We start from the raw sequence: 21114 nt of genomic DNA on the forward strand, positions 1-21114 counted from the left end.
CCCCTTCCCATTCACTCCCCCTGTACACAATCCCAATGGACCCAACTCCTTCCCATTCACTGCCATTGTACACAATCCCAATGGACCCAACTCCTTCCCATTCACTCCCCCTGTACACAATCCCAATGGACCCAACCCCTTCCCATTCACTGCCATTGTACACAATCCCAATGGACCCAACCTCTTCCCATTCACTCCCCCTGTACACAATCCCAATGGACCCAACTCCTTCCCATTCACTGCCATTGTACACAATCCCAATGGACCCAACTCCTTCCCATTCACTCCCCCTGTACACAATCCCAATGGACCCAACCCCTTCCCATTCACTGCCATTGTACACAATCCCAATGGACCCAACTCCTTCCCATTCACTCCCATTGTACACAATCCCAATGGACCCAACCCCTTCCCATTCACTCCCATTGTACACAATCCCAATGGACCCAACCCCTTCCCATTCACTCCCATTGTACACAATCCCAATGGACCCACCCCCTTCCCATTCACTCCCCTTCATGTGGGTCCCAAGAGGTTTTACCGGAGTTGGCTGTTGGGGTCAGTGCAGGCTACGAACTGGTGAAATTGGATCCATTTTATTGGCTTATATCCGTTAGGTTGTACAGTCTCCGCGCTATTTACAACAGGTCCAAGCTGCAAAGCCGAGGCAGAGATGTGGCCGGTTCGGATGTCAACAGGAACCCTGGGCCAATGAGAAAAGGCGGGCCTCTGCTTGGCAACTTCACTGAGGTTCTTGTTGACCGATACAGTCCCTTTCCCCCACCCTCCCTCCCTCCTTCTCCCAATCTGTGGTCTCCGTGAAGACAATAAGACGAGGTTAGGACTTTCTCGTAGTTGCATCCATCTTGACAGTTGTCCTTGTACAGGTCAACGGACCGCCACGTCCTCGAGTTGCACGTTCGAGGACTGACAGGGTAACCTGTCAGCCCTGTTATATTCCACCCCACCACCATTCCCTCAATGGGACAATGCTTGTCCATCCCTGGCTGGGAGGGAGTGGGTCGGTTCTAGGACCACTGCTTTTCTTGCTGTATATTAATGACTTGGACATGGGTGTACAGGGCACAATTTCAACATTTGCAGTTGACACAAAACTTGGAAGTATTGTGAAGAGTGAGGAGGAGTGTGATAGACTTCAAGAGGACACAGGCAGGCTGGTGGAATGGGCGGACACGTGGCAGATGAAATTTAACGCAGAAAAGTGCTACATTTTGTTAGGAAGAACGAGGAGCGGACATATAAACTAAAGGGTACAATCCGAAAGGGGGTGCATGAACAGAGAGACCTGGGGGTGTGTGCACAAATCGCAGGGCAGGGCAGGTTGAGAAAGCGGTTAAAAAAGCATACGGGATCCGGGGCTTCATAAACAGAGGCAGAGAGTACAAAAGCAAGGAAGTTATGATGAACCTTTATAAAACACTGGTTCGGCCCCAACTGGAGTATTGTGTCCAATTCTGGGCACCGCACTTTAGGAAGGATGTGAAGGCCTTAGAGAGGGTGCAGAAAAGATTTACGAGAATGGTTCCAGGGATGAGGGACTTCAGTGATGTGGAGAAGCTGGGGTTGTTCTCCTTAGAGCAGAGAAGGTTAAGAGAGAGATTGACCAGAATGGTACCGGGGATGAGGGACTTCAGTGATGTGGAGAGACTGGAGAAGCTGGGGTTGTTCTCCTTAGAGCAGAGAAGGTTAAGGGGAGATTGACCAGAATGGTACCAGGGGATGAGGGACTTCAGTGATGTGGGGAGACTGGAGAAGCTGGGGTTGTTCTCCTTAGAGCAGAGAAGGTTAAGGGGAGAGATTGACCAGAATGGTACCGGGGATGAGGGACTTCAGTGATGTAGAGAGACTGGAGAAGCTGGGGTTGTTTTCCTTAGAGCAGAGAAGGTTAAGGGGAGGTTGACCAGAATGGTACCGAGGATGAGGGACTTCAGTGATGTGGAGAGACTGGAGAAGCTGGGGTTGTTCTCCTTAGAGCAGAGAAGGTTAAGGGGAGATTGACCAGAATGGTACCAGGGGATGAGGGACTTCAGTGATGTGGGGAGACTGGAGAAGCTGGGGTTGTTCTCCTTAGAGCAGAGAAGGTTAAGGGGAGAGATTGACCAGAATGGTACCGGGGATGAGGGACTTCAGTGATGTAGAGAGACTGGAGAAGCTGGGGTTGTTCTCCTTAGAGCAGAGAAGGTTAAGGGGAGGTTGACCAGAATGGTACCGAGGATGAGGGACTTCAGTGATGTGGAGAGACTGGAGAAGCTGGGGTTGTTCTCCTTAGAGCAGAGAAGGTTAAGGGGAGATTGACCAGAATGGTACCAGGGGATGAGGGACTTCAGTGATGTGGGGAGACTGGAGAAGCTGGGGTTGTTCTCCTTAGAGCAGAGAAGGTTAAGGGGAGAGATTGACCAGAATGGTACCGGGGATGAGGGACTTCAGTGACGTGGAGAGACTGGAGAAGCTGGGGTTGTTCTCCTTAGAGCAGAGAAGGTTAAGGGGAGATTTGATAGAGGTGCTTAAAATCATGAGGGGACCAGACAGAGTAGATAGAGAGAGACTGTTTCCATTGGCGGAAGGGTCGAGAACCAGAGGACACAGATTTAAGGTGATTGGCAGAAGAACCAAAGGCGACATGAGGGAAAACTTTTTTACACAGCGAGTGGTTAGGATCTGGAATGCACCGCCTGAAAGGGTGGTGGAGGCAGACTCAATCGCGGCTTTCAAAAGGGAATTGGATAAGTACCTGAAGGAAAAAAATTGTCAGGGGTACGGGGAAAGGACGGGGGAGTGGGACTCGCTGAAGCGCTCTTGCAGAGAACCGGCATGAGCTCGACGGGCTGAATGGCCTCCTTCTGTGCTGTCACCATTCGATGATTCTACTTCCTGGGCGAGCGCTTGCATTTGATAATCAGTAATTCCGGAACCTTCTCCAGCTCCAGCCCAAAGTCCCTGAAGGTTCGTTCGTTCACTGTGGATTCTTCAAACCACCCACCACATCTGTAAGTAGAGAACCGCCAAGAGATCGTTATGGGGGCCAGTGATGGATGACTGACCAATCTATCTGTCTCTGTGTCTCTCTCGTCCTCTATCTTTCCCCATCTACCTCTATCCACCCTCTATCCATCTCACTCTTTGTCTAGCGCCGTACCTCTTCTATGCCCCTGCCTTCCACCTACCTCTGTCCTATATATTTATCTATCGGACTGATACCTGGGATGGCAGGAATGACGTATGAGGAGAGATTGGGTCGATTGGGCTTATACTCGCTGGAGTTTAGAAGAATGAGAGGGGATCTCATTGAAACTTATAAAATTCTGACAGGACTGGACAGACTAGATGCAGGAAGGCTGTTCCCGATGGCGGGGGAGTCCAGAACCAGGGGTCACAGTCTAAGGATAAGGGGTAAGCCATTTAGGACAGAGATGAGGAGGAATTTCTTCACCCAGAGAGTGGTGAACCTGTGGAATTCTCTACCACAGAAGGCAGTTGAGGCCAATTCATTAAATATATTCAAGAAGGAGTTGGATATATTTCTTAAGGCTAAAGGGATCAAGGGATATAGGGAGAAGGCTGTGAGGAGGATGTCGAGAAACTCCAGGATGATTTGGACATGTTGGGTGATTGGGCAGAAACATGGCAGATGCAGTATAACGTGGATAAATGTGAGGTTGTCCACTTTGGTGGCAAAAACAGGAAGGCAGATTATTATCTGAATGGCAATAGATTGGGAGAAGGGGAAGTGCAACGAGACCTGGGTGTCCTTGTGCACCAGTCGCTGAAGGTAAGCATGCAGGTGCAGCAGGCGGTTAAGAAGGCAAATGGTATGTTGGCCTTCGTAGCAAGAGGGTTTGAGTACAGGAACAAGGATGTCTTGCTGCAGTTGTACAGGGCCTTGGTGAGACCACACCTTGAGTATTGTGTGCAGTTTTGGTCGCCTTATCTGAGGAAGGATGTTCTTGCCATGGAGGGAGTGTAGTGAAGATTCACCAGGCTGATACCTGGGATGACAGGAATGACGTATGAGGAGAGATTGGGTCGATTGGGCTTGTACTCGCTGGAGTTTAGAAGTATGAGAGGGGATCTCATTGAAACGTATAAAATTCTAACAGGACTGGACAGACTAGATGCAGGAAGGATGTTCCCGATGGCGGGGGAGCCCAGAACCAGGGGTCACAGTCTAAAGATAAGGGGTAAGCCATTTAGGACAGAGATGAGGAGGAATTTCTTCACCCAGAGAGTGGTGAACCTGTGGAATTCTCTAACACAAGGCAGTGGAGGCCAATTCATTAAATATATTCAAGAAGGAGTTGGATATATTTCTTAAGGCTAAAGGGATCAAGGGATATGGGGAGAAGGCAGGGACAGGGTACTGAGTTTGGATGATCAGCCATGATCTCATTGAATGGCGGAGCAGGCTCGAGGGGCCGAATGGCCTACTCCTGCTCCTATCTTCCATGTTTCTATCCATCTGTTGTGTCTACATATCTCCTATGTCCCAGTCTCTCTCTCTTGCTCTGTCTGTCTCTCTCTCTCTCTCTCAATTTCTATCCATCTCTCTCTCAATGTCCTGTCTCCCCCTGAATCTCTATCTGTCTGAATCTTTAAGGGGGCGATTTTAAACCTACTCGCTCACCAGGAACCTGGCGGGCGGGTGGGGGGGGGGCGGTTAAAATCACCCTGACCTGTCCGAAATCCGCCATGATCGCAGCATCTGCAATTTTAACCTGCTGTCCTGAGCGAGTGATAAGGACAGGCGCCCGGAGCCAACGGGGTCCTTCTTTACACATGCGCGGTGCGGCCCAGTGACATCATTGAGACCCGACTGTAATTTTAACTCAGGCCTGAGCGGGGAAAATCCACCTGGAATTAAAATCGGGGCCAGTCCAGAATGTCTGTCTGTCTCTCTGAATCTCTGTCTGTCTCTGTCTGAATCTTCATCGCTCCTGTCTCTCTTTCTCAGAAGCTCTATCTCCCCTGTCTTTATCTTGCTCCTCCTCTACTGACTTATATCTGTTTCTATCTGCTACTCTCTCTCTCTGTCTCCCTTCCTCACTCTCCCTCTATCTCATTGTCTCACTCTCTGTCTCTATCTCTCTCTGGGACTCTCATTCTCTCTCTCGTGACACTATTTCGAAGAAGAGCAGGGGGGACTTCTCCCTGGGGTCCAATATTTATCCCTCAATCAACATCACTAGAAAACAGATGATCGGGTCATTTATCACATTGCTGTTTGTGGGAGCTTGCTGTGCGCCAATTGGCTGCCGCGTTTCCTACATTCCTGCAGTATAATGTGGATAAATGCGAGGTTATCCACTTTGGTGGCAAAAACAGGAAGGCAGGTTATTATCTGAACGGCAATAGATTGGGAGAAGGGGAAGTGCAACGAGACCTGGGTGTCCTTGTGCACCAGTCGCTGAAGGTAAGCATGCAGGTGCAGCAGGCGGTTAAGAAGGCAAATGGTATGTTGGCCTTCGTAGCGAGAGGATTCGAGTACAGGAGCAAGGATGTCTTGCTACAGTTGTACAGGGCCTTGGTGAGACCACACCTTGAGTATTGTGCGCAGTTTTGGTCGTCTTATCTGAGGAAGGATGTTCTTGCCATGGAGGGAGTGTAGTGAAGATTCACCAGGCTGATACCTGGGATGGCAGGAATGACGTACGAGGAGAGATTGGGTCAATTGGGCTTATACTCGCTGGAGTTTAGAAGAATGAGAGGGGATCTCATTGAAACGTATAAAATTCTAACAGGACTAGACAGACTAGATGCAGGAAGGATGTTCCCGATGGCGGGGGAGTCCAGAACCAGGGGTCACAGTCTAAGGATAAGGGGTAGGACATTTAGGACAGAGATGAGGAGGAATTTCTTCACCCAGAGAGTGGTGAACCTGTGGAATTCTCTACCACAGAAGGCAGTAGAGGCCAATTCATTAAATATATTCAAGAAGGAGTTAGATATATTTCTTAAGGCTAAAGGGATCAAGGGAGAAGGCAGGAACAGGGTACTGAGTTTGGATGATCAGCCATGATCTCATTGAATGGCGGAGCAGGCTCGAGGGGCCGAATGGCCTACTCCTGCTCCTATCTTCTATGTTTCTACATTACAACAGTGACCACACTTCAAAAAGTACTTCATTGGCTGTAAAGGGCTTTGAGACGTCCTGAGGTCGTGAAAGGCGCTCTAGAAATGTAAGTTTTTCTTTTGCGGTTTCGGTGCTTTAAGCTGGCGCGGCCCTATAAAGCTGCTGCACTGATGCTGTGTGCGTCAGGACGAGGTCAGTTAGAGACTAATTGTCGATGCAAGTTTCTGTGGATTGGCGGTTGCTTGTAAATCCCTGGCTCCTCCCTTTGATGGGGCATTCCAGGTCTTCGGGCTCCGAACACCAAACTGCAGGAAATGACTGGCTTTCCTTTCTCCCTGACACTCTTGGTTACCCGGATGATGGGCAGTTTTGTAAGGGCTGCCCATCCCGCAAGGTAGCATTCTGCTGCTGAAGTGGCGCTGCGATGAGACCAGCCCGTGTCTCACTGCTGCAAGTAAACACGGCCTGGGGTCAGTCAGAGTTGAATCGGTGCGGGGAGTTTGCAGGTTGGCCTGTGCTGGTCAGTCTGAGGTCAGTGAGAGTTGAATTGGTGCGGGGAGTTTGCAGACTGGCCTGTGCTGGCAGTCTGAGGTCAGTGAGAGTTGAATTGCTGCATGGAGGTCAGTGAGGGTTGAATTGGTGTGGGGAGTTTGCAGACTGGCCTGTGCTGGTCAGTCTAAGGTCAGTGAGAGTTGAATTGCTGCATAGAGTTTGCAGACTGGCCTGTGCTGGTCAGTCTGAGGTCAGTGAGAGTTGAATTGCTGCATGGAGTTTGCAGACTGGCCTGTACTGGTCAGTCTGAGGTCAGTGAGAGTTGAATTGGTGCGGGGAGTTTGCAGACGGTCCTGTGCTGGTCAGTCTGAGGTCAGTGAGAGTTGTATTGCTGCATGGAGGTCAGTGAGAGTTGAATTGGTGCGGGGAGTTTGCAGACTGGCCTGTGCTGATCACTCTGAGGTCAGTGAGATCTCGCTCCAGAAACAGAGAGATTGGAAGTGACAAGACACAAACATACACAAAGCTATGCTCACCATTTTCCCTGCTGTTCCGAGAGAGGTTTGCTTTAAACTTTCCCAGGAATAAATTGCGGCATCGTTCCATCCTCATGTATTCTGAAAATCAGAAGGTTTATTTTAGAATCTTTGTTTATATTCTTCCCATTCACACCAATTTAAATGATTTTTCTATATCTCTCTCTCCCTCTCCCTCTCTGTCTCTCTCGCTGTCTGTGTCTCTCTCTGTCTCTCTGTTAACCACTCTCTCTCCCTCCCCCAATCTCTCTCGGTCCCCCACACTCTCTCGGTCCCCCACACTCTCTCTCTGCCCCCACACTCTCTCTGCCCCCCTCCCACTCTCTCTCTGTCCCCCATTCTCTCTCTGTCCCCCTCTCTCTCTCTGTCCCCCCACTCTCTGTCACCCTCTCTCTTTCTCTCTGTCCCTCTCTCTCTCTCTGTCCCCCTCTCTCTCTCTCTCTCTGTCCCCCTCTCTCTCTCTCTCTGTCCCTCTCTCTCTCTCTCTCTGTCCCCCTCTCTCTCTCTCTGTCCCCCCTCTCTCTCTCTCTCTGTCCCTCTCTGTCCCCTCTCTCTCTCTCTCTCTCTCTGTCCCTCTCTCTCTCTCTCTGTCCCCCTCTCTCTCTCTGTCTCTGTCCCCCTCTCTCTCTCTGTCTCTGTCCCCCTCTCTCTCTCTGTCTCTGTCCCCCTCTCTCTCTCTCTGTCCCCCTCTCTCTCTCTCTCTGTCCCTCTCTCTCTCTGTCCCTCTCTCTCTCTGTCCCCCTCTCTCTCTCTCTGTCTCTGTCCCCCTCTCTCTCTGCCTCTGTCCTCCACTCTCTCTATCCCCCTCTCTCTCTCTCTCTCTCTCTGTCCCCCTCTCTCTCTCTTTCTCTGTCTCTCTCTCTGTCTCTGTCCCCCTCTCTCTCTCTGTCCCTCTCTCTCTCTCTGTCCCCCTCTCTCTCTCTGTCCCCCTCTCTCTCTCTCTCTCTCTCTGTCCCCCTCTCTCTCTCTCTGTCCCCCCTCTCTCTCTCTCTCTCTGTCCCCCTCTCTCTCTCTGTCCCCCTCTCTCTCTCTCTCTCTCTGTCCCCCTCTCTCTCTCTCTGTCCCCTCTCTCTCTCTGTCCCCCTCTCTCTCTCTCTCTCTCTCTCTCTCTCTCTCTCTGTCCCCCTCTCTCTCTCTCTGTCCCCCTCTCTCTCTCTCTGTCTCTGTTCCCCTCTCTCTCTGTCTTTGTCCCCCTCTCTCTCTCTGTCTCTGTCCCTCTCTCTCTCTCTCTGTCCCCCTCTCTCTCTCTCTCTCTGTCCCTCTCTCTCTCTCTGTCCCCCCTCTCTCTCTCTCTGTCCCCCCTCTCTCTCTCTGTCCCCCCTCTCTCTCTCTGTCCCCCCCTCTCTCTCTCTGTCCCCCTCTCTCTCTCTCTGTCCCTCTCTCTCTCTCTGTCCCCCTCTCTCTCTCTCGCTCTCTCTCTCTGTCCCCCTCTCTCTCTGTCTCTGTCCTCCACTCTCTCTCTCTCTCTCTCTCTGTCCCCCTCTCTCTCTCTCTCTGTCCCCCTCTCTCTCTCTCTGTCCCCCTCTCTCTCTCTGTCCCTCTCTCTCTCTCTGTCCCCCTCTCTCTCTCTCTCTCTCTGTCCCACTCTTTCTCTCTCTGTCCCCCTCTCTCTCTGTCTCTGTCCCCTCTCTCTCTCTGTCTTTGTCCCCCTCTCTCTCTCTCTGTCTCTGTCCTCCACACTCTCTCTCTATCCCCCTCTCTCTCTCTCTCTCTCTCTCTCTGTCCCTCTCTCTCTCTCTCTGTCCCCCTTTCTCTCTCTCTCTGTCCCCCTCTCTCTCTCTGTCCCTCTCTCTCTCTCTCTGTCCCCCCCTCTCTCTCTCTCTGTCCCTCTCTGTCTCTGTCCCCCTCGCTCTCTCTCTCTCTGTCCCACTCTTTCTCTCTCTGTCCCCCTCTCTCTCTGTCTCTGTCCCCCTCTCTGTCTCTGTCCCCTCTCTCTCTGTCCCACTCTTTCTCTCTCTGTCCCCCTCTCTCTCTGTCTTTGTCCCACTCTCTCTCTCTGTCCCACTCTTTCTCTCTCTGTCCCTCTCTCTCTCTCTCTGTCCCCCTCTCTCTCTGTCTTTGTCAACCTCTCTCTCTCTGTCTCTGTCCCCCTCTCTCTCTGTCTTTGTCCCCCCTCTCTCTCTCTCTCTGTCCCCCTCTCTCTCTGTCTTTGTCCCCCTCTCTCTCTCTCTGTCCCACTCTTTCTCTCTCTGGCCCCCTCTCTCGCTCTGTCTTTGTCCCCCTCTCTCTCTGTCTTTGTCCCCCTCTCTCTCTCTCTCTGTCCCCCCTCTCTCTCTCTCTGTCCCCCCTCTCTCTCTCTCTGTCCCCCTCTCTCTCTCTCTGTCCCCCCCCTTTCTCTCTCTGTCCCCCTCTCTCTCTCTCTCTCTGTCCCCCTCTCTCTCTCTCTCTCTGTCCCCCTCTCTCTCTCTCTCTCTCTGTCCCCCACTCTCTGTCTCTGTCCTCTCTCTCTCTCTCTCTCTCTCTTTGTCCCCCTCTCTCTCTCTGTCCCCTACTCTCTCTCTCTCTCTGTCCCCCCAACATAGCACAATTACATTCCCTTCTCGGCAATTGAGCACTGCTGACTAACTATGTATCAGAAGAAATCCCGTTCCCCAGAACATCCATTAAAAAAATAAACATTTCCCTTGGCAGCGCTCGTAATTGATGTTAGATTATTTCTCTCTCTTTCTTAATAGTTAATGGTGTGAAGGTCATTCAGAGTTCAATTGCTGCGTTAATGTGGGGAGACTGCAGAGAACAGTGGCGGCTTGCAGCTGAGAAGTGCTGAAGGTGTGTGGCCTGACCAATTGAAGGAATTCCCTGCCCTGAAGGCCCAGATAAGGTCAATGTTGACAGGATCCATTCTGTAAGGCCAGACCAGGCCATTGGGCCTCCCAGCACACCACCACAGCCGCTGGCCCATCCTACCCTTCTGATCGCCTCTGGCCTCCCGCGTACCTTCCTCGGGAGTCTCCTCTATTCTCGATTGTTGCATCCACAGGCTGCCGTAGCGAGCAGCTTCCATCTTCTCGTAATCTGCAGGACAAGAAAGAGAGAGGCCTGAAGATCGCATAGTGTAGAGGGAGCTTTACTCTGTATCTAACCCCGTGCTGTACCTGCCCTGGGAGTGTTTGATGGGACTGTGTAGAGGGAGCTTCACTCTGTATCTAACCCGTGCTGTACCTGCCCTGGGAGTGTTTGATGGGACTGTGTAGAGGGAGCTTCACTCTGTATCTAACCCGTGCTGTACCTGCCCTGGGAGTGTTTGATGGGGACAGTGTAGAGGGAGCTTTACTCTGTATCTAACCTGTGCTGTACCTGCCCTGGGAGTGTTTGACGGGACAGTGTAGAGGGAGCTTTACTCTGTATCTAACCCTGTGCTGTACCTGCCCTGGGAGTGATTGATGGGGACAGTGTAGAGGGAGCTTTACTCTGTATCTAACCCGTGCTGTACCTGCCCTGGGAGTGTTTGATGGGACAGTGCAGAGGGAGCTTTACTCTGTATCTAACCCCGTGCTGTACCTGCCCTGGGAGTGTTTGATGGGACAGTGTACAGGGAGCTTTACTCTGTATCTAACCCGTGCTGTAACTGCCCTGGTAGTGTTTGATGGGACAGTGTAGAGGGAGCTTTACTCTCTATCTAACACCGTGCTGTAACTGCCCTGGGAGTGTTTGATGGGACAGTGTAGAGGGAGCTTTACTCTGTATCTAACTCCGTGCTGTACCTGCCCTGGGAGTGTTTGATGGGACAGTGTAGAGGGAGCTTTACTCTGTATCTAACCCGTGCTGTACCTGGCCACACTTACCTTCATCATTGCTGTCTGACTGTGGTTCCCTGTTCTGAGATAGATGCCTTTGATCATTCATCTGCTCACACAGTTGAGATTCTGGATGAGGAGGAGAACGTAAAGATAGGAACAGGTGATAGCTGGAGTGTCCAAAACTGCCCTCCCATTCCTGCTCTCATCCCGAGAGTGTGCCCCCTGGTTCTAGACTCTCCAGCCAGGGGGAAACAGCCTCTCAGCATCTACCCTGTCAATCCCTTTCAGAATCTTATATATTTCAATGAGATCATCTCTCATTCTTCTAAACGCCAGATTTACTCATTCTCTCCTGATCGGACAATTTCCCCATCCCAGGAACCAATCTAGTGAACCTTCGTTGTGCTCTGTACGAAACTGTGGATTGAAAGAAATAATAGTTTTGTTACGGGTTCCCTAGATCAGCGGTTGATGACACAGAAAGATTCCAGTCGTGTCAGAAAAATTGCGGTACAGAGAGTCGAATTACGAGGTCAGAACACAAAAAAAACAGGCCTTCGAGTGGGCATAGCTAGGCCTGATAAGGGATGCAGCAAGGAGCTGTAGGATAACCAAGCTGTCTACAAAGAGGGCAACAAGACCTTTAGAACAGGGATAAGGAGGAAAGTGACCTCATGGGGCTGGGAGGGGGCTGTCATAGGTAGCCTCTCAGTTATAATTGCACAATAGGATGGTGAACAAATGATTGACATCAGGTATCCACCAGCCCACCGAAATAACTATAAATATAGACCAGTTGATGTAGTCTACATGGACTTCAGTAAGGCTTTTGACAAAGTCCCGCATGGGAGACTGGTCAAGAAGGTAAGGGCCCATGGGATCCAGGGCAACTTGGCACGTTGGATCCAAAATTGGCTTAGTGGCAGGAGGCAGAGGGTGATGGTCGAAGGTTGTTTTTGTGACTGGAAGCCTGTGTCCAGTGGTGTACCGCAGGGATGGGTGCTGGGTCCCTTGCTGTTTGCAGTGTACATTAATGATTTAAATATGAATGTAGGGGGGATGATCAGTAAGTTTGCAGATGACATGAAAATTGGTGGAGTGGTAAATAGCGAGGAGGGAAGCCTCAGGCTACAGGACGATATACATGGGTTGGTCAGATGGGCAGAACAGTGGCAAATGGAATTTAACCCTGAAAAGTTATGCATTTTGGGAGGACTAACAAGGCAAGGGAATACACGATGAACGGTAGGACCCTAGAAAGGACAGAGGATCAGAGAGACCTTGGTGTGCATGTCACAGAATCACAGAATCACAGAAACCCCACAGTGCAGATCGAGGCCATTTCGGCCCATCGAGCCTGCACCGACACATATCCCACCCGATCCCCGTAACCCCTACACCAACACATATCCCACCCTATCCTGTAACCCCACGTATTTAATCCCCCTAACACTAAGGGTCAATTTATCATAGCCAATCAACCTAACCTGCACATCTTTGGATGTGTATAGATCCCTGAAGGCAGCAGGACAGGTAGATAATGTGGTTAAAAAGGCATATGGGATTCTTGCCTTCATTAGCCGAGGCATAGAATATAAGAGCGGGGAGGTTATGATGGAGCTGTACAAAACGCTAGTTAGGCCACAGCTGGAATACTGTGTGCAGTTCTGGTTGCCACACTATAGGAAGGATGTGATTGCATTGGAGAGGGTGCAGAGGAGATTCACCAGGATGTTACCTGGGCTGGAGCGCTTCAGCTATGAAGAGAGACTGGACAGGCTGGGGTTGTTTTCCTTAGAGCAGAGAAGGCTGAGGGGGGACCTGATTGAGGTGTACAAAATTATGAGGGGCATAGATAGGGTAGATAGAAAGGAACTTTTCCCCTTAGTAGAGGGGTCAATAACCAGGGGGCATAGTTTCAAGGTAAGGGGCAGGAGGTTTAGAGGGGATTTGAGGAAAATCTTTTTCACCCAGAGGGTGGTTGGAATCTGGAACTCACTGCCTGAAAGGGTGGTAGAGGCAGGAACCCTCATAACATTCAAGAAGCATTTGGATGAGCACTTGAAATGCCATAGCATATAAGGCTATGGACCAAGTGCTGGAAAATGGGATTAGATTAGACAGGGCTTGATGGCCGGCGCAGACACGATGGGCCGAAGGGCCTCTTTATGTGCTGTATAACTCTATGACTCTATGACCACCAAGAGAGGAAATCGGGCAGTCAGGGGCGAATGCTTCCCCGAGGTGGCTACGGCCTAACACCTTGGCCAAGTTTAGCCTCTGAGGTGGCTGACGGCCCAGCACCTCCAACAGTTCGAGCGATGACCCAACGGAAGTGACCGCTGCAGCAGTCTGCAGGAATCCACCCAATCCGAGACCACCGTACTGCCTCACCGTCCATCCGTCCGGTCATGGCGTTCCGCTTCGGGAGTCGTAGATCGCTCTCGGCTCTCACGGGTTGTATGTCTATCATACTCGGCTTAAACCACGTGTAATATCGGATTTTGCTTTAAAACTGTAGGTCTTGAAGAAAAACCCTAGCAACCCGTTTGGGTAATCTGTGTGTGACCTGTGATCCTAATCTTACAACTCCCTCTATGGCAAGTATATCCTTCCTTAGGTAAGGAGACCAAAACTGTGCACAATACTCCAGGTGTGGTCTCACCAGGGCCCTGTATAATTGCAGTAATAACAAAGGGGGCATAACTTTGAAGGGGTGATTGTCGGGAAGCAATCCTTCACACAAAGGATTAGTGGAAATCTGGAACTCTCTCCCCCAAAAGGCTGTTGAGGCTGGGGGGTCATTTGTAGCTTTCAAAACTGCGATTGGTAGATTTTTGTTCGGTATTTAGGGTAATGGAACTAAGTTACAAATCATAGAAACATAGAAGATAGGAGCAGGAGTAGGCCATTCGGCCCCTCGAGCCCACTCCGCCATTTAATGAGATCATGGCTGATCATCCAAATTCAGTGCCCTGTCTCTGCCTTCTCCCCATATCCCTTGATCCCTTTAGCCTTAAGAAATATATCTAACTCCTTCTTGAATATATTTAATGAATTGGCCTCACTGCCTTCTGTGGTAGAGAATTCCACAGGTTCACCACTCTCTGGGTGAAGAAATTCCTCCTCATCTTAGTCCTAAATGGCTTACCCCTTATCCTTAGACTGTGACCCCTGGTTCTGGACTCCCCCGCCATCGGGAACATCCTTCCTGCATCTAGTCTGTCTAGTCCTGTTAGAGTTTTATAAGTTTCAATGAGATCCCCTTCTCATTCTTCTAAACTCCAGCGGATATAAGCCCAATCGACCCAATCTCTCCTCGTACGTCATTCCTGCCATCCCAGGTATCAGCCTGGTGAATCTTCGCTGCACTCCCTCCATGGCAAGAACATCCTTCCTCAGATAAGGCGACCAAAACTGCACACAATACTCAAGGTGTGGTCTCACCAAGGCCCTGTACAACTGCAGCAAGACATCCTTGCTCCTGTACTCGAATCCTCTCGCTACGAAGGCCAACATACCATTTGCCTTCTTAACCGCCTGCTGCACCTGCATGCTTACCTTCAGCGACTGGTGCACAAGGACACCCAGGTCTCGCTGCACTTCCCCTCCTCCCAATCTATTGCCGTTCAGATCATAATCTGACTTCCTGTTTTTGCCACCATCCCGACTTGGAAATATATCGGCTGATTCTTCATCGTCGCTGCGTCAAAATCCTGGAACTCCCTCCCTAACAGCACTGTGGGAGCACCTTCACCACACGGACTGCAGCGGTTCAAGAAGGTGGCTCACCACCACCTTCTCAAGGGCAACTGGGGATCGGCAATAAGTGCCGGCCTTGCCCGCAACGCCCACATCCCAGCAACGAATAAAAAAAATATCCTCACTGCTCGGGTTCCCTGGCTCTGATACCCATCCTAGAATGGGATAACCGGAACTTTACCCTCCCATTCCCTGTTCTGAAACTCACGATTGGTATAGGTGCTTGACGGGGACATCTGCGATCTCACAGGACTATCGGCATCAGGTACGGCGTAATCTGAAAGACAGAATGAACCCAACAGAGTGCAGGTTGCAGTATAACTCTCATCCACCTCATCCCGGTTACGTTTGCATCTGCGGGGATTAGTGCTTACAGCCAAATCCATCGCCAATGGATTGCTGGAAATTATATCGCAACCTTTCGCCTCCCCCAAAGTGTTATATGTGCAGTGAGCAAGGCAGCCATGCTGCGCACAGCAAATCTCACGAACCGCAATGGAACCAACGCCCCAGTTAATCTGTGTGGCTGTTGGTTGAGGGATAAATATTGCGCCCCAGGAGAACTTCCATTGGCTCTTTTTCCAATACAGGCCCCAGGATCTTTTACATCCACCTGAGAGCGCAGCCAGGATTTAGCGTCTCATCCGAATGACGGCACCGTCAACAGTGCTGCCCTTCTGACAGTGTGGCGCTCCCTCAGTACTGCCCCTCCGACAGTGCGGCTCTCCCTCAGTACTGCCCCTCCGACAGTGCGGCGCTCCCTCAGTACTGCCCCTCCAACAGTGCGGCTCTCCCTCAGTATTGCCCCTCCGACAGTGCAGCACTCCCTCAGTACTGCCCCTCCGACAGTGCGGCTTTCCCTCAGTACTGCCCCTCCGACAGTGCGGCTCTCCCTCAGTACTGCCCCTCCGACAGTGCGGCTCTCCCTCAGTACTGCCCCTCCGACAGTGCGGCGCTCCCTCAGTACTGCCCCTCCGACAGTGCGGCTCTCCCTCAGTATTGCCCCTCCGACAGTGCAGCACTCCCTCAGTATTGCCCCTCCGACAGTACGGCGCTCCCTCAGTACTGCCCCTCCGACACTGTGGCGCTCCCTCAGTACTGCCCCTCCGACAGTGCGGCTCTCCCTCAGTACTGCCCCTCCGACAGCGCGGCGCTCCCTCAGTACTGCCCCTCCGACAGTGCGGCTCTCCCTCAGTACTGCCCCTCCGACAGTGCAGCACTCCCTCAGTACTGCCCCTCCGACAGTGTGGCGCTCCCTCAGTACCGCCCCTCCAACAGTGTGGCGCTCCCTCAGTACTGCCCCTCCGACAGTGCGGCTCTCCCTCAGTACTGTCCCTCCGACAGTGCAGAGCTCCCTCAGTTCTACCCCACCGACAGTGCAACACTCCCTCAGTACTGCCACTCCGACAGTGCGGCGCTCCCTCAGTACTGCCCGTCCGACAGTGCAGCACTCCCTCAGCACTGACCCTCCGACAGTGCGGCGCTTCCTCAGTACAAGCAACTGGCGAGTGCCGGCCTGGATTATGGAGGGACTGGAGTCCCTGGGTGTGTGTGTGGGGCTCGAACGCACGACTCCGAGGAACTGGATGGTCGCCAGTCAGAAGGGAGCCTGTCCCGACCGGTTACCCTCGAACCCTCGATACTGGTGGCCGTAGTAAAGGAGGGAATCACCCGGGGGAGATGGTCTAACCTTCCTCGCTGCTCTCCCTGTCTCCTGACTGTGTCTTCTTCTTTGGTATGGCATAGAGACTCCCTGTCCTCGTCGCCTTGGCGTCCGATCCTGCGGGAGAGGGAGCCGGTCAGTTTCGTGAAGGGAGGATTGAAGGAAAGAAAATAAAGAATGGAAGAATTTGAATTTCTCCAGCCCCTTTCACCATCTCAGGATGTCCCAAAGCCCCTTTCACCACCTCAGGATGTCCCAAAGCCCCTTTCACCACCTCAGGATGTCCCAAAGCCCCTTTCACCACCTCAGGATGTCCCAAAGCCCCTTTCACCATCTCAGGACGTCCCAAAGCCCCTTTCACCATCTCAGGATGTGCCAAAGCCCCTTTCACCATCTCTGGACAACCCAAAGCCCCTTTCACCATCTCAGGACGTCCCAAAGCCCCTTTCACCATCTCAGGATGTCCCAAAGCCCCTTTCACCATCTCAGGATGTCCCAAAGTCCCTTTCACCATCTCAGGATGTCCCAAAGTCCCTTTCACCATCTCAGGAGATCCCAAAGCCCCTTTCACCATCTCAGGAGATCCGAAAGCCCCTTTCACCATCTCAGGATGTCCCAAAGCCCCTTTCCCCACCTCAGAATGTCCCAAAGCCCCTTTCACCACCTCAGGATGTCCCAAAGCCCCTTTCACCACCTCAGGATGTCCCAAAGCACCTTTCACCACCTCAGGATGTCCCAAAGCCCCTTTCACCATCTCAGGATGTCCCAAAGACCCTTTCAACATCTCAGGATGTCCCAAAGACCCTTTCACCATCTCAGGATGTCCCAAAGCCCCTTTAACCACCTCAGGATGTCCCAAAGCCCCAACAGTGTGGCGCTCCCTCAGTACTGCCCCTCCGACAGTGCGGCGCTCCCTCAGTACTGCCCCTCCGACAGTGCAGCGCTCCCTCAGTACTGCCCCTCCGACAGTGCGGCGCTCCCTCAGTACTGCCCCTCCGACAGTGCGGCGCTCCCTCAGTACTGCCCCTCCGACAGTGCGGCGCTCCCTCAGTACCGCCCCTCCGACAGTGTGGCGCTCCCTCAGTACCGCCCCTCCAACAGTGTGGCGCTCCCTCAGTACTGCCCCTCCGACAGTGCGGCTCTCCCTCAGTATTGCCCCTCCGACAGTACGGCGCTCCCTCAGTACTGCCCCTCCGACAGTGCAGCGCTCCTTCAGTGCTGCCCCTCCGACAGTGCAGCGCTCCCTCAGTACTGCCCCTCCGACAGTGCGGCGCTCCCTCAGTACTGCCCCTCCGACAGTGCAGCGCTCCCTCAGTACTGCCCCTCCGACAGTGTGGCGCTCCCTCAGTGCTGTTCCTCCGACAGTGCAGAGCTCCCTCAGTTCTACCCCACCGACAGTGCAGCACTCCCTCAGCACTGACCCTCCGACAGTGCGGCGCTTCCTCAGTACAAGCAACTGGCGAGTGCCGGCCTGGATTATGGAGAGACTGGAGTCCCTGGGCGTGTGTGTGGGGCTCGAACGCACGACTCCGAGGAACTGGATGGTCGCCAGTCAGAAGGGAGCCTGTCCCAACCGGTTACCCTCGAACCCTCGATACTGGTGGCCGTAGTAACGGAGGGAATCACCCGGGGGAGACTGTCTAACCTTCCTCGCTGCTCTCCCTGTCTCCTGCCTGTGTCTTCTTCTTTGGTAGGGCATAGAGACTCCCTGTCCTCGTCGCCTTGGCGTCCGATCCTGCGGGAGAGGGAGCCGGTCAGTTTCGTGAAGGGAGGATTGAAGGAAAGAAAATAAAGAATGGAAGAATTTGAATTTCTCCAGCCCCTTTCACCATCTCAGGATGTCCCAAAGCCCCTTTCACCACCTCAGGATGTCCCAAAGCCCCTTTCACCACCTCAGGATGTCCCAAAGCCCCTTTCACCACCTCAGGATGTCCCAAAGCCCCTTTCACCATCTCAGGACGTCCCAAAGCCCCTTTCACCATCTCAGGATGTGCCAAAGCCCCTTTCACCATCTCTGGACAACCCAAACCCTTTCACCATCTCAGGGCGTCCCAAAGCCCTTTCACCATCTCAGGATGTCCCAAAGCCCCTTTCACCATCTCAGGATGTCCCAAAGTCCCTTTCACCATCTCAGGATGTCCCAAAGTCCCTTTCACCATCTCAGGAGATCCCAAAGCCCCTTTCACCATCTCAGGAGATCCGAAAGCCCCTTTCACCATCTCAGGATGTCCCAAAGCCCCTTTCCCCACCTCAGGATGTCCGAAAGACCCTTTCACCATCTCAGGATGTCCCAAAGACCCTTTCACCATCTCAGGATGTCCCAAAGCCCCTTTCACCATCTCAGGATGTCCGAAAGCCCCTTTCACCACCTCAGGATGTCCCAAAGACCCTTTCACCATCTCAGGATGTCCCAAAGCCCCTTTCACCATCTCAGGACGTCCCAAAGCCCCTTTCACCACCTCAGGACAACCCAAAGCCCCTTTCACCATCTCAGGACGTCCCAAAGCCCCTTTCACCATCTCAGGATGTCCCAAAGCCCCTTTCACCAGCTCAGGATGTCCCAAAGCCCCTTTCACCACCTCAGGATGTCCCAAAGCCCCTTTCACCACCTCAGGACGTCCCAAAGAACCTTTCACCATCTCAGGATGTCCCAAAGCCCCTTTCACCACCTCAGGACGTCCCAAAGAACCTTTCACCATCTCAGGACGTCCCAAAGCCCCTTTCACCATCTCAGGATGTCCCAAAGCTCCTTTCACCATCTCAGGAGATCCCAAAACCCCTTTCAACATCTCAGGACGCCCCAAAGGCCCTTTCACCATCTCAGGACGTCCCAAAGCCCCTTTCACCATCTCAGGAGATCCCAAAGCCCCTTTCACCATCTCAGGAGATCCGAAAGCCCCTTTCACCACCTCAGGATGTCCCAAAGCCCCTTTCACCACCTCAGGATGTCCCAAAGCCCCTTTCACCACCTCAGAATGTCCCAAAGCCCCTTTCACCACCTCAGGATGTCCCAAAGCCACTTTCACCATCTCAGGACGTCCCAAAGCCCATTTCACCATCTCAGGACGTCCCACAGACCCTTTCACCACCTCATGTCGTCCCCAAGCCCCTTTCACCATCTCAGGACGTCCCAAAGCCCCTTTCACCACCTCAGGACATCCCAAAGACCCTTTCACCAGCTCAGGACATCCCAAAGCCCCTTTCACCAACTCAGGATGTCCCAAAGCCCCTTTCACCACCTCAGGATGTCCCAAAGCCCCTTTCACCACCTCAGGATGTCCCAAAGCCCATTTCACCATCTCGGGACATCCCAAAGCCTCTTTCACCACCTCAGGATGTCCCAAATCCCCTTTCACCACCTCAGGACGTCCCAAAGCCCCTTTCACCATCTCAGGACGACCCAAAGCCCCTTTCACCATCTCAGGACGTCCCAAAGCCCCTTTCACCATCTCAGGACGACCCAAAGCCCCTTTCACCATCTCAGGACGTCCCAAAGACCCTTTCACCATCTCTGGACGTCCCAAAGCCCCTTTCACCATCTCAGGACGTCCCAAAGCCCCTTTCACCATCTCTGGACGTGTCAAAGCCCCTTTCACCACCTCAGGATCTCCCAAAGCCCCTTTCACCACCTCAGGATGTCCCAAAGCCCCTTTCACCACCTCAGGACGTCCCAAAGCCCCTTTCACCATCTCAGGACCTCCCAAAGCCCCTTTCACCACCTCAGGACGTCCCAAAGCCCCTTTCACCATCTCAGGATGTCCCAAAGCCCCTTTCACCATCTCAGGATGTCCGAAAGCCCCTTTCACCACCTCAGGATGTCCCAAAGACCCTTTCACCATCTCAGGATGTCCCAAAGCCCCTTTCACCATCTCAGGACGTCCCAAAGCCCCTTTCACCACCTCAGGACAACCCAAAGCCCCTTTCACCATCTCAGGACGTCCCAAAGCCCCTTTCACCATCTCAGGATGTCCCAAAGCCCCTTTCACCACCTCAGGATGTCCCAAAGCCCCTTTCACCACCTCAGGATGTCCCAAAGCCCCTTTCACCACCTCAGGACGTCCCAAAGAACCTTTCACCATCTCAGGATGTCCCAAAGCCCCTTTCACCACCTCAGGACGTCCCAAAGAACCTTTCACCATCTCAGGACGTCCCAAAGCCCCTTTCACCATCTCAGGATGTCCCAAAGCTCCTTTCACCATCTCAGGAGATCCCAAAACCCCTTTCAACATCTCAGGACGCCCCAAAGGCCCTTTCACCATCTCAGGACGTCCCAAAGCCCCTTTCACCATCTCAGGAGATCCCAAAGCCCCTTTCACCATCTCAGGAGATCCGAAAGCCCCTTTCACCACCTCAGGATGTCCCAAAGCCCCTTTCACCACCTCAGGATGTCCCAAAGCCCCTTTCACCACCTCAGAATGTCCCAAAGCCCCTTTCACCACCTCAGGATGTCCCAAAGCCACTTTCACCATCTCAGGACGTCCCAAAGCCCATTTCACCATCTCAGGACGTCCCACAGACCCTTTCACCACCTCATGTCGTCCCCAAGCCCCTTTCACCATCTCAGGACGTCCCAAAGCCCCTTTCACCACCTCAGGACATCCCAAAGACCCTTTCACCAGCTCAGGACATCCCAAAGCCCCTTTCACCAACTCAGGATGTCCCAAAGCCCCTTTCACCACCTCAGGATGTCCCAAAGCCCCTTTCACCACCTCAGGATGTCCCAAAGCCCATTTCACCATCTCGGGACATCCCAAAGCCTCTTTCACCACCTCAGGATGTCCCAAATCCCCTTTCACCACCTCAGGACGTCCCAAAGCCCCTTTCACCATCTCA

At 52.6% G+C, this 21114-nt stretch overlaps 1 protein-coding gene across 6 annotated transcripts in view; it reads right to left on the reverse strand.

Moving 5' to 3' along the window:
* Positions 1 to 580: 580 nt before the first annotated feature.
* The window catches only part of LOC147094582 (uncharacterized), a 118689-nt gene continuing 98155 nt past the window's right edge, over positions 581 to 21114 (reverse strand). For 3 of the 6 annotated variants that reach the window (XM_085974411.1, XM_085974412.1, XM_085974410.1), the window contains 7 exons: positions 17927 to 18016; positions 16309 to 16398; positions 14827 to 14895; positions 10902 to 10982; positions 10054 to 10131; positions 7117 to 7197; positions 581 to 3006 (listed from right to left, as the gene is read on the reverse strand). In XM_085974411.1, the coding sequence (XP_085830537.1) occupies positions 2975 to 3006; positions 7117 to 7197; positions 10054 to 10131; positions 10902 to 10982; positions 14827 to 14895; positions 16309 to 16398; positions 17927 to 18016 (521 nt within the window). In that variant the 3' untranslated portion in view covers positions 581 to 2974. The remainder of the gene's footprint in view (positions 3007 to 7116; positions 7198 to 10053; positions 10132 to 10901; positions 10983 to 14826; positions 14896 to 16308; positions 16399 to 17926; positions 18017 to 21114) is intronic. The other 3 variants (XM_085974414.1, XM_085974413.1, XM_085974415.1) reach the window with 2 other exon arrangements.

The sequence above is a fragment of the Somniosus microcephalus genome, unplaced genomic scaffold (genome assembly GCF_052327205.1).
Source record: "Somniosus microcephalus isolate GS21.2 unplaced genomic scaffold, FLI_Smic_1.0 unresolved_chr1, whole genome shotgun sequence".
Taxonomy (NCBI): Eukaryota; Metazoa; Chordata; class Chondrichthyes; order Squaliformes; family Somniosidae; genus Somniosus; species Somniosus microcephalus.